Source organism: Cynara cardunculus (genome assembly GCF_001531365.2).
Source record: "Cynara cardunculus var. scolymus isolate 2C chromosome LG 5, CcrdV1, whole genome shotgun sequence".
In the NCBI taxonomy this organism is placed as follows: Eukaryota; Viridiplantae; Streptophyta; class Magnoliopsida; order Asterales; family Asteraceae; genus Cynara; species Cynara cardunculus.
In genome coordinates this window covers 4,469,750-4,481,509 of record NC_037532.1, presented here as the reverse complement: position 1 = coordinate 4,481,509, position 11,760 = coordinate 4,469,750, and the positions used below count along the sequence as shown (strand labels likewise).

Below are 11,760 nucleotides of genomic sequence, written 5' to 3'. Positions count from 1 at the left end.
ATATTTTATTCAAAAATAAAAACATCATCGCTTTTTCAAAATCACATAAAGCCATATTATAACATCGACTGAGATAAAGAATAAAATGAAATATTAAAAACACGATGTATCTCGCTGCATTGCGCGAGTACGCTTCTAGTTAGTAATAAATTGTTTTTATTTTTATTTATTAATAATTAATATTCATTAATATATACTAGAAGGTTATTCACACAATTCAGCGGGATACATTTTGATTTTAATATTTTATTTTATTTTTTATCTCAGTCGATGTTATAGTATGGTTTTATGTGATTTTGAAAAAACGATGATGTTTTTATTTTTGAATAAAATATAAATTTGAAGATATCATAAAAATTTGACAAAAATATATCGATATTAGTATCAAATTAACTATTTAAAATTCTTAGCTTTTGTGTAATTTTTTAATTCAATTTTTTTATTATAATTTGATCTATGTTCAATAGCGAAGTAATTTATATTTGGTTTAATAATATAATTTTCTTATAAAGATAATAATTAATTATTTTGTTATATCTCGATAATTATCCTAATTATATTTTAGAATATGATGTTTATCCTCTATTTAATTATGTTTACCCGCAGTTAATTACACGAATTCAAACATAGAGCTTTAATAAGTTGTACTTATGCATAATTTACTTGTAATATTAAATTTTAAGTAATATGCATCAATATACAGTACTTTATGCATAAAAAATGGTTTTTAAGAGTTTTTGTCAAATGTTTTATTATATAGTATAGATTGATAATTAATAGTACTAGATAATTATTAATATTAATGAGGGTTATAATTGAACTGAGAATTACCCTGACAATCGTTTATTTAACCGATATGTATATATATACATACAAATAATATGCATATATACATAACATATACAGAAGTATTTAGATATATACATAGTTACATACATGATATTTATATATACTAATAAATGGTTGGGTAGATTCAATTCATATTGTAATTGTAATGTGGAGCTGACGCTGCTGCTGACACCATTAATTCCAAACAAAAATAAAAATGAAAACAAAAATAAAAATGGAAGAAAGGACACGTGTGATATTGATGGAGCAAGCAATGATGAGAGTTTGATGATCTCCAATCACCTTCTTTCTAAGGAGGTTTTCCATTTTATATTATACTTTATCTCTTCTTAATTAATAATTACATCTCCTTATTTTTATTTTAGTTTATTTTTAATAATAATTATTTATTTTAATTAGTAAAAGAAATGAAATGAAATGATTTATTGAAAAAGAGAAAGCAAGAAGTGGGCAACTACAACCAAATGATTTCCAAGAAAAGGAAGTATCCCACTTCATCCTATCCAATCATTAATGCTTCCATGCTCCTTTCACCTTCCCCCCACATCACCATATTTTATATTATATATATATATATATATATATATATATTTAAAATCATGTGAGACAAGACTGTTTTCATGAAATACAATTTTAATATTTGAAACTTCATAATAAAAATACTGTGAAGGTATATAGACTTTGGATTATGTGAGACAAATGTACCAACGTATTCAAGATTAGAAGAATATTTTAACGTACTAATGTATCCACCCGACCAACCTGTACGGTTTGGTTTGGGTTGGGTGGCACTTTGGTTTGGTTTGGGTTAAGTTAAGATTTTTCAAACCGCAAGCATTGAGTTGGGTTGTTTAAATATCTTCAACCCGATCAACTCAACCCATGAGCACCTTTAGTGAAAAGTGTAAAAAAAGATTTGAACATTTGATTACTTTTAATCTTATTGTCTACTCATGAATTGGGCTTTATAAAGTAATTGATCTGGTGCATCTCGATACACCTCATTAGTGTTGACATTCAATTAGGATTAGTTCAATGTTGATGATCTTTTCTTATATTTTTCACCATAATTTCTCTTCTCATCGGAACCTAACCCTATACACACACACACACACTCATATATGTGTATATATATATATATATATATATATATATGCATTTACATGTATATACACACATAAACACATTCAGAGAGACTTTCTTTTGAGAACCCATAAAATTGTTTAACCTTGAGAATTAATGATTCATGTGCTATTTTATATGTTTTTTTTTCCATCAAAGACCAGGACTTATGATATCTATTAACATATCTTTGTTTCACAATGTGTTTTTTTCACTTGAGGTTGTTTCACAATGTAAACTTTTTTAGCCTGTTTGTGAAACAAAAGTTACACACAAAAAAATTTCACATTATGAACCAGATATATATGAGGCATACACATTGTGAAACAAATATATGTTCATCAATACATTAATGTTAGCCTTATATGAGAAAAAATCGTGTGAAACAATACATTAAGATAAAAGTTTTCATGGTTGTTACAAATATATAGAGTTCTCAAATGATTAAGTCCATATACATGCACATATATGTATATACATACATATACACACATGTATGTATGTAGATACATGTATGTTTAAGTTGATCCTACAATATAAGTATTTTTATATTGAAAACTCTTCATGAAAGTTATATACAAACATTTGCATTATGAGGATGTATACATAAGCTATTTCATCAATTATTCATAAGAGTTGGGTTCCGGTGAGAAGAAAAGTTATAGTGAGAAGCGTAAGAAGAGATCTTCACTCTTAAATTAATCCTAATCGAATGTCAACACTAATGAGGTGCACCGAGATGCACCAGACCAATTCCTTTCTAAAGCGCAATTCATGGGTTAACATGAAACTAAAAGTGATCAAGGGTTCAGATCTCTTCTTAAGCTTCTCACCATAACTTCATTTCTCTCACAATCCGTCACCTTATTCATAACACATAGTTATTTAATATTTATTTGTCGTGAAATATCATATAATTTATTATTATTATAATGCTTTTTTTATTATGAATAATTTTTATTAAAGATATTTATCACAATATTCATTATGAATAATACATGAATAGTTGGTTTCCATGTATGTATGTATGTGTTTTATTAGTTAAACAAAATGATTAACACGTGTAATACAATATTAAGAAGCAATTTATATTGATAGTGGAACCTGGTAATTACATTTTGTATTATTTGATTAACGACCGGTTGACGTTGTCTAATGTATCGTTTTCGGATTTAAATCGATAATTAACATACATTCAAGTGCAGATAAACTTGCGTCTAAGATCGTTAATCTACTCCAAATAATTATTTTTGTCTTTTTCGATGTATCCCTTGATGGTACTTTTTGTATTTTTGTTAGTTGTTGTAATTGTATTTGCTATTTTGTTTCGGTGTCAAGAAAACTTCTGGCATAAAACGTGCTTTGTTTGTATCTTGAAGACTCGTTTAGTGTGATGTACGTTTTTAACGACATGTTGTTCCCTATGATTATTTCACATGTCCAACCAAATCTCTTTGAAGAATACTGGCAAAACATGGCATGTCGAAATTACCTCATCATTGTGGTATCTACGACATGTTACTACTTTGAGGGTAGGGCTTTATGTGGCATCCCGTTTCTTTCATTAGTGTTTTTAGCAAAATTCTAATGGTGTGAGACGTGACGTGACAACAAGGTCAAACCTTAAGCCTTAACAGTCATGACAAGACCACAATGTTTTTCAAAACATAACTTATGAGACAAATTTTTATATCATACTATAATTATTTATGCACATAAGTTTTTTTAATTACTACTAGTAAATCAATAATATTAAGCAATTTGAAAATAATTGGAAACTGGAAAATGTTTTAATTTCAGAGGTGAAATATTATATAAATATATAAGAGTGTAAAAAAGAATAAGAATCCGTTGTAGTCTAGTTGGTCAGGATATTTGGCTCTCACCCGAAAGACCCGGGTTCAAGTCCCGGCAACGGAATTAAAAAAAATTAATTTAGTTTTTCCGATTCTTAAGGTTGTGTGGGTGCTCAAAAACCTGATCAACCAAACCCAGCGTGAAATAACGCAATCCGATTCAAACCATAGGTATCAGGTTGATAGTGGGTTACTATTATTTGAACCCAACCCAACCTGATATCCTTTAATTTTTGGATTTAATATGATTGTTGAATTTATATTAATATATACATTAGACAATTACACTATCATGTATGCTCTTCATATACACATATTTTCAATTTTATTCACATCTTTATATAACTCATTCGTATATATGTTTAGTAACTGTGAACATATATATGTAAATTGAGAAAATTAACTAAATATGGATAAGTTGTATCAAATGGTTGATGATGAAAAAGAAATTATGAGTAGAAAAATAACATATTTAAAATTAGAAGAATATTTTGATGTACCAAAGTATCAACCCGACCAACCCGTATAGATTGGGTTGGGTTACACTTTGGTTTGGGTTGGGGTGGATTAAGATTTTTCAAACCGCAAGCATTGGGTTGGGTTGTTCAAATGTCTTCAACCCGATAAACCCAACCCCTGAGCACCTCTATTTGTACATGACCGCTAAAATAACCAATTTATCGATAACGAATTGTTTATATATCTTTTCTTTATTTTAATTAATTTATTGAATTATAAAATAAACAAATATTATTTTTTTATAACAAAATATATCATTAAACCGAAACAAAAAATGAAGTTTATTAATTTCTTAATTTTATTTTTCATTATTGATATTTAAGAAATTCCATAAATTAATCAAAATATAGTATAAAAACAATATTTTGAAGACAATAAACTGAAAATTTAAAAATGAAAAAATAAAACGTAAAAAGGGAGACATATTTGATGTTTTAAGGAAAAAAAATAAGTTTTATTTTGAGATTATATTAGTAAAATACAGATCTATTCCACCTTGTTCCATGAGGAAGGAGTTGAACACGCCTGTTCCACTTTATTTTACATTGTTCCACATAAACCACAAATACCAAGTCGTATGAATGTAAAACCATTTTTATATACTACCAAAATACTGGGAACATGATGTATTCGGCTAATGAAGAAATCCCAAGTATATTTGTTCAAAGTAAATTCAAGAGTTGGGCAGTTCGTTCGCGAAGCATCTTGGCCAACCTCGTTTTCGACTGTTTCGGTTAGTGTCTGCGAATCCGCCGGTGTTTGATTGTGTTTCTCCCAATGCTGCAATTAAGAATCGGCATCACCTACAGAACCCGAATTTCCATTTGGTAAAGAGTTGAAACAAATTCTCCATAATCGAGAAAAAGGAGCTTTTGGAGTTCTTTAACCTTTTTTTTGCTCCAATAGATTATTCAAAACTTTTTCCGTAATTGAAAAAGTAAGAGATGGAGATAAAAATCTCCAAATTTGGAGAACCATAAAAAATTAAACGCTAAATAGAGAAATATATTTTTTTTGGTTCTCACAAAGAAGGTTGAATGTATTATCATTTCATATAATTTCATGAGATATATATTGAATATTTTGATGCGGCCTTGGCATGGAGGACCAAGCTTTCTTGTTCTTGGTCTTGGAGGCCCATGACCGGGCTAAAAGGGGCGCCCCGCTTAAACGGCCATAATTTTTGCTACAGAACTCCGTTCGAAGCTGGGAACGGGTAGCACACCCTAGGTAGGTGCCAAAGGGCCTACAAGATTTTCAAGGCCTAAAGACGTTGTTTGAACATGTTTCTAGACACATTTATGTTTTTTCCTATGTTTTTAATTTTTCGTTTGGACTTTTAAGATGGGCCCATTTCGTTTTAGTTCTCTTATATATATGTTTCTGATGTAATTTGGATGGTCAAACCGGAAAGACTGGAAATTCAGAAACTTCCATTTTCTTCCCAAATTTTGAGTTCATGGTGAACTCAAATTTGAATCCTAAGGTTCGTACTCACTGAATCAGCGATCGTTATTATACGCTGCATCATATTTTAACAATATACTTAACGTTCAAATCTCCAAAATAAAGAAACTGTTGGAGATCGAATGTAACTTTTGGAGATTTTAACTTTTGCTTCTCTATTTTGGAAGAATAAACAAGAATATTTTGAGTTTATGGAAACAGAGTTGGGTGTGTACCGGTTCTGTGCAGCAGCTGTACTGCTTCTTGTTGCTTTGACCCGTGCTTTCCTCCCCTGTGAAAAAAAAAACAATATCAAATCTTTTGATCTAAATACATTTTTATTTTGTGGATCCTATTTATGATGACAAAAGAAACAAACATATGATCATGGAGTCTCAATTCACTTGACCTGGGGGCACAGAAGGGGGAGACGATATGCAAAAATGGAACCTTTAAACGTTTTATCCTACTCCTAACAAACTATAATTCAACATGCTAAAAGGATCGAAATCGAGCTTACGCCTTGTTTACTGGTAGAATTCTTTACACGTCACATATACAAAAATTAGGAATTGAGAGATAATTACATAGAAAAATAATAATGCAGGAAGTGAAAATTAAAAGCCGTAGCATTTTACATGGTTCGATAATTTGCCTATATGCGCACAGTTGTTGTTGGAATTGGTATTACATCTCATGAATTCATGATAAGTATTGTTAAGAGTCTCACCTCGGCAAGTTTTGGACCATTTCTTTCAAAATATATTGGAACCTCCTTTCTCTCGTCAATAGCTCTTTTAGTAGGTAATCTAATGGTGTTTCACATATACTCACATGGTATCAAAGCCGATGTCTACCACTCCAAGGACTTGACACTCTGGGGAAATCTATACTCGTCTATCCCCCTCTTGACACTCTGGGGTAATCTGTGCACTTCTAACCTCCGTTGGAGGGGGCGTTTTAGAGTTTCACATCGGCTAGACTTGATCCTTTCTCCTTAAAATATGTTGGAACCCCGCTTCTCTCCTCAAGACTTGTTTTGAAGAGTAATCTAATGGGGTTCCACATAAACTCACATGGTATCGGAGCCAAGATCTATCACTTTAGGGACTTGACACTCTGGGGCAATTTGTACTCGTCTAGCTCCCTCTTGACACCTCGGACAATCTTTCCCCATCTAGCCTCAGTTGGAGGGGGTGTTCTAGAGTTGCACATATAGACTTGACCATTTTTTATCAATATATATTGGAACCTCCCTTCTCTCCTCGGGGCTTCTTTTGAAGAGTAATCAAAGGGGGTTCTACGTATTATCACATATATACAAACAAAAGGCTGTAACCAATGTTAATAACAACAATTTTCTAATAAAATTGGAAGTAGTGCTTTGGTGTAGAGTTACATCAGATCTCATATCCAGCAACAAAAATGTAGAGATATGAGCATTTAGCAATTGATTAGAGAAAAAGTATGAAATAAAATTCAAGGATTACTAGAAAAACTGAAGTATTTACCTTCCCCATGCATTTCTCCAAATGAGGAGCAAATCTTCCAGCAACAATGGATCGGCCACAGTTCATGCAATCAAATATTTCGCTGGCTACAGGAGGATGTGTTTGTCCGAAAATGTCTACTACATATTTGCTATTTGCTTCACTATTGCTCGGATCCGCTAATCTGGCCCTGGCTTGTGCTGACAACCTCAGTTCTTCTTCTTCATCATCTAAATTACGGTCCAGTCCCAATCTTGCGATTCGGTGAGACTCGGATGCAACATCCATAATTACAGAGTCTAGAAGTTCACTGAAGAAATGGGATGCAAGCTGCAGAAGCAAGACCCGGCTAGTAAAGAAGTAGGACTATGATAAAAAAATACTACCCATCTCATACTCATGGCATCGGAAAAGAGTCAAATTGACAAGATAAGACAAGGATTTAACCATGAAGACACAGAAAATTACTGAGAGAAAAACAAGAAGCAAAAGTAGAAGATTGCTCTTATATCAAGATAGCTTCCAATGATTAAAAGCACAGTTTCATCTCAAATAAAGATGCTAATAAGCCGAATGCAGCTAATAGCATCCCTAAACTCTCACATCAAGCCTAAAAAATCATTTAGGAAACACCAGTGCAGTCAGAACCATATTCATGATGAAAGCTTGAGGTTTTATGAACAATCATAGCAGCACATCAACAAACCCTAGGGCTATAGATTTGGCTCTTTTACGATGAACAAACAATTTGAACACCAACAATATTTCTGGCACCCATGATGCAGCAGCTGAAGTTTTGCCTATGGTCAATAATCCTTTATAACATCCAGATTGTGAAGAAAGAAAAGCACAATTGGTACAGAATATGCTATTGAACAACTGAAATCCAGTAATCATAATATAATAACTGAAGAAACCTGTGTATGACTAGACTTGTTATTCTCATCGGGAGCAGACATAATTCAAACCCGAATATTTGGTACCTAACATGAAACAACAATCAAACCTTCAGCATACGATAACCAAAGTATTGAACATTGATTACAAAAATTACTACAGAATAACGTTAAAACGTACTCCAATCCAATAACTAGGGTCTGTTCATCTGCAATCGCATAATGAAAAATCGATGATTGTTCTTCCGCAGCAAACAATAATTTAGGGATTCAAACAGAAACCTAGAAATTACCCCGTAGATCAAATCGAATACCAGAAACTAGACAGAAAACAACACGATCCAGTAACAAATGGCGACCGGAGAGCTCTGATAAACTTTAATTAGCATACAAACAACATGACAATGAGATCAAAAGCTGCTAGATTAATCAAATACTGTCTGAAATAATATCAAATTAGCAAAACAGGAATTCTTAGTTTCTGTGATGTAGAAAACGTACCTACAGATGAAAATAGAACAAGTTCAGAGAAATCGTCTTGGAAAAAGTGGGCGGATCGCCGGAAAATTAATGATTTGATGGTGGTAGAGGCGGAGATCGGGGGGAGGGGATAATTTCGGGTTAATGGATCCGGAAAGGATCCGATTCGTATATATTTATCTGAAAAAGTTTTTTATTGAAGAAAAATTAAAAAATAAAACAAAATAAAATGTGACAGCTGTGGGATTTGAACCCACGCCCTTTCGGACCAGAGCCTAAATCTGGCGCCTTAGACCACTCGGCCAAACTGTCAGATGTCTGTATTCATAAATTAAAGCTTAAATATATTTCCGAGCTGGGCTGATCCGAGCCTAGCCGAATCGGATCAAATAAAGGCTTCTGAGTGCTTGTTTATTTTGCTTGACTGTCTGATCTTCAACTGAGCCTAGTATGTCTTCGGCTAAACAGCTTGGTATCTATTTTTTGACCATCTTATAAACATTATCTATACTATATTATAAAACATTTGATATAAACTTTTAAGAATTATTTTTTATGTATGAAGTACTGTATATTGATGCATATTACTTAAAATTCAAGATTACAAGTAAATTATGCATTTATTAAAGTTTCATGTTTGATTCGTGTAATTAACTGCAGATAAACATAATCAAATAGATGATAGACAACTCATTTTAAAGTAAAAAAATCTAAAATATAATTAAGATAATTATCGAGTTATAAAAAATAATTAATTATTATTTTTATAAAAAAATAATTAATTATTATTTTTATAAAAAAATTATATTATTAAACCAAATATAAGTTACTTCTTAATTAAACCTAAACTAAATTATAATAAAAAAATTGAATTAAAAATTACACAAAAAATATAAATTTTAAATAGTTAACTTGATATTAATATCAACATATTTTTGTCAAATTTTTATGATATTTTCAAGTTTATTCAAATATAAAAACATCATCGTTTTTTCAAAATTAAATAAGATCATACTATAACATCGACTGAGATAAATAATAAAAGAATGAAATATTTAAAGAATTTTAAGTTTAAAAAAATAAATTAACTAAGGGGGTGTTTGGGATTGCTTATTTAAAACAACTTATGTTTTTTTGTAAAAGTGCTTATTAATTTATGCGGTATCAAACCGGAGTTTTGTAAAAAGTGTTTGGATTAGCTTATATCGGTACCAAACTGCAATAAGCTGATAAGTTGTTTTTTAGTGTTTGGCAAATTTTGCTTATATCTGTAAAATGACCAAAAAGAACAGTCTTCTATATTATTGACTTACAGGAGTGTTTGGGATTGCTTATTAACTTATTTGATTTTTTAACGTATAAAAAATTTATTTTTCATCATTTGAAAAAGTCAAGATAGCAAATTCAATAATTTCTACAGATGTTAAGACCGAATTCAAGATGAATTACCCTATCAAGCTAAGAAGGAAAAGCTTGATAACGATGGAGAATTTCAGCCCCTGGTTGTTCGAACTTCTGCAAAAGAAATTGAAACACGAAGTTGAATTGGAAATAGGGGGATCTTGCATAATACCAAGTGATGAAACGATTAAAAATGAAAATTGCATGCGGATGAAGAATGGACAAGGTAAGAGGAAAAGGAAGTCGACGAGGAAGACGTATGAGTTGATTCCTTGAGCAGTGGCTGATTTGAATAATGTATTTCCGCCTACAATAATGCACTCGACCATCACCACTGCTGTGAATGGCAATACATCACTATAGCAAGTTCTAATGGTAGAACCCATCTTCTCCTTCATCTATGCAACTGAAAAATGGCAGAGTTTGACAACTGGGTATCAGAGAAATCCTTCACCTATCACCTTTCTTACCGATTTGATGAGTAGAAGCATCGAAGCAGTCCCAATCTAGCGCAGGTTTATGCACAGTCTGTTGGAGAAGATGATATCGATATGCAGTTTGTTGGAGAAGATGGATATCGATGTGCACAGTCTCTTGGAGATATCTGTTCGATGAAAGGGTGTTACACCACAGGGTTAAAATGGTAAAATGGTAATAAGTTGATTTTCATAAGTCAAGAAGGTTTTACTTATCAAAAACTGCTTATTACCGGTTTGGTACCGGCATAATCAATTTTTTTTCTTTCTACCCAAACACTACAAAACAGCTTATCTCCGGTGCCAGACTGAAATAAGTTAAAAAGCAATTTTGATAAGCAATCCCAAACACCCCCTAAAATAGTTATTTTTATCGGTTGGTTTCACCTTTTAATCATTTCTTTACAAGGTTTACAGCTTTAGGTCCACAATTTTTTTATTTACAAACCTGAGTGAGAAATATAGTTTTTTTTATGGATATGGGTGAAAAATATAATTTTTTTATAGACAGGGGTAGAAACTAGAAAGTGTAATTTTTTTTAATTTAGTTGGGTCCGTAATTGCAGACATGGGTTTTACAGATCCATAGCTATTTTTGTAAACTTGGAGAGAAAATGACTATGAGGTGAAACCACCTTGAAAAACAGTTATTTTAATAAATTTTCCATTATATCACATCTATAAAATATTATTTATAAATCATTAATACATTAAAAATTTTGGTTTATCAAATTCCTAGGTGGAACAATAAAAGGTAAAATAAGTTTCTTGTCTGTAAGTAAAGTCCAATTTTTTTGGAACGCTGTATTTTTTGTTGTTATTTTGTTATAAAACGTACAAATTAATATAAGTCAAATGTTTGAAGTGTGTAGGTGTAATTGTGGGTTGTTTTGAGTCGTGTCTCAAAAAAATTTAAGCAATTTAGCATATCTGATCATTTATGTTCAAACATAAATTTCAAAAATTTTAACTGAAAAATTATATTACTTTTTCATTCACAATTACAATAAAAACTTTATATCTTATATCACATATAGGTGTAGTAATACATTAAACCTCTCGTAACCTTAATTTCTTGAAAATTGTGATTCCAGAACTTTTTTTTTTGTGTAATTAACCTTATCTGAAACGTTTACGTACCAACCCCATATATAAAAGTCGTACGAAGACTTGAAACATATCGTAGGCAAAAGTTTTAAGCCCAAACTAGCTCGAGACCTTTGAC

General features: G+C 31.3%; 1 protein-coding gene and 2 non-coding genes across 14 annotated transcripts; 1 reads left to right on the top strand and 2 right to left on the bottom strand.

The window, feature by feature from the left end:
- Positions 1–3,818: 3,818 nt before the first annotated feature.
- TRNAE-CUC lies at positions 3,819–3,891 on the top strand. The gene has a single exon. It is a non-coding gene; the product is annotated as a tRNA-Glu (tRNA).
- Positions 3,892–4,850: 959 nt separating this feature from the next.
- Positions 4,851–8,811, bottom strand: LOC112513705 (SAGA-associated factor 11 homolog). Of its 12 annotated transcripts, none has more exons than XM_025120050.1 (7): positions 8,680–8,779; positions 8,472–8,554; positions 8,360–8,387; positions 8,200–8,265; positions 7,304–7,612; positions 6,029–6,084; positions 4,851–5,126 (listed from the first exon to the last, which is right to left on the bottom strand). In XM_025120050.1, the coding sequence occupies exons 4-7, from the start codon at positions 8,239–8,241 to the stop codon at positions 5,081–5,083; spliced, it is 453 nt and encodes a 150-aa protein (XP_024975818.1). In that variant the 5' UTR covers positions 8,242–8,265; positions 8,360–8,387; positions 8,472–8,554; positions 8,680–8,779; the 3' UTR covers positions 4,851–5,080. The 12 variants fall into 12 exon arrangements, with proteins under 12 accessions (XP_024975818.1, XP_024975820.1, XP_024975817.1 ...); XM_025120052.1 differs by having other exon boundaries at positions 8,472–8,546; positions 8,680–8,772; XM_025120049.1 differs by lacking the exon at positions 8,472–8,554 and having other exon boundaries at positions 8,360–8,460; positions 8,680–8,780.
- Positions 8,812–8,890: 79 nt separating this feature from the next.
- Positions 8,891–8,970, bottom strand: TRNAL-UAG. Its single transcript has one exon. It is a non-coding gene; the product is annotated as a tRNA-Leu (tRNA).
- Between the last annotated feature and the right edge of the window lie 2,790 nt (positions 8,971–11,760).

Coding starts and splice junctions, on each gene's coding strand:
- LOC112513705 (XM_025120051.1), bottom strand. CDS start 8,241: ATGTCTGCTCCCGATGAGAATAACAAGTCTAGTCATACACAG. Junction 6,085..7,303: donor TGGAGAAATGCATGGGGAAG/GTAAATACTTCA, acceptor TTTTTTTCACAG/GGGAGGAAAGCACGGGTCAA. Junction 5,127..6,028: donor ACAGCTGCTGCACAGAACCG/GTACACACCCAA, acceptor TCTTAATTGCAG/CATTGGGAGAAACACAATCA.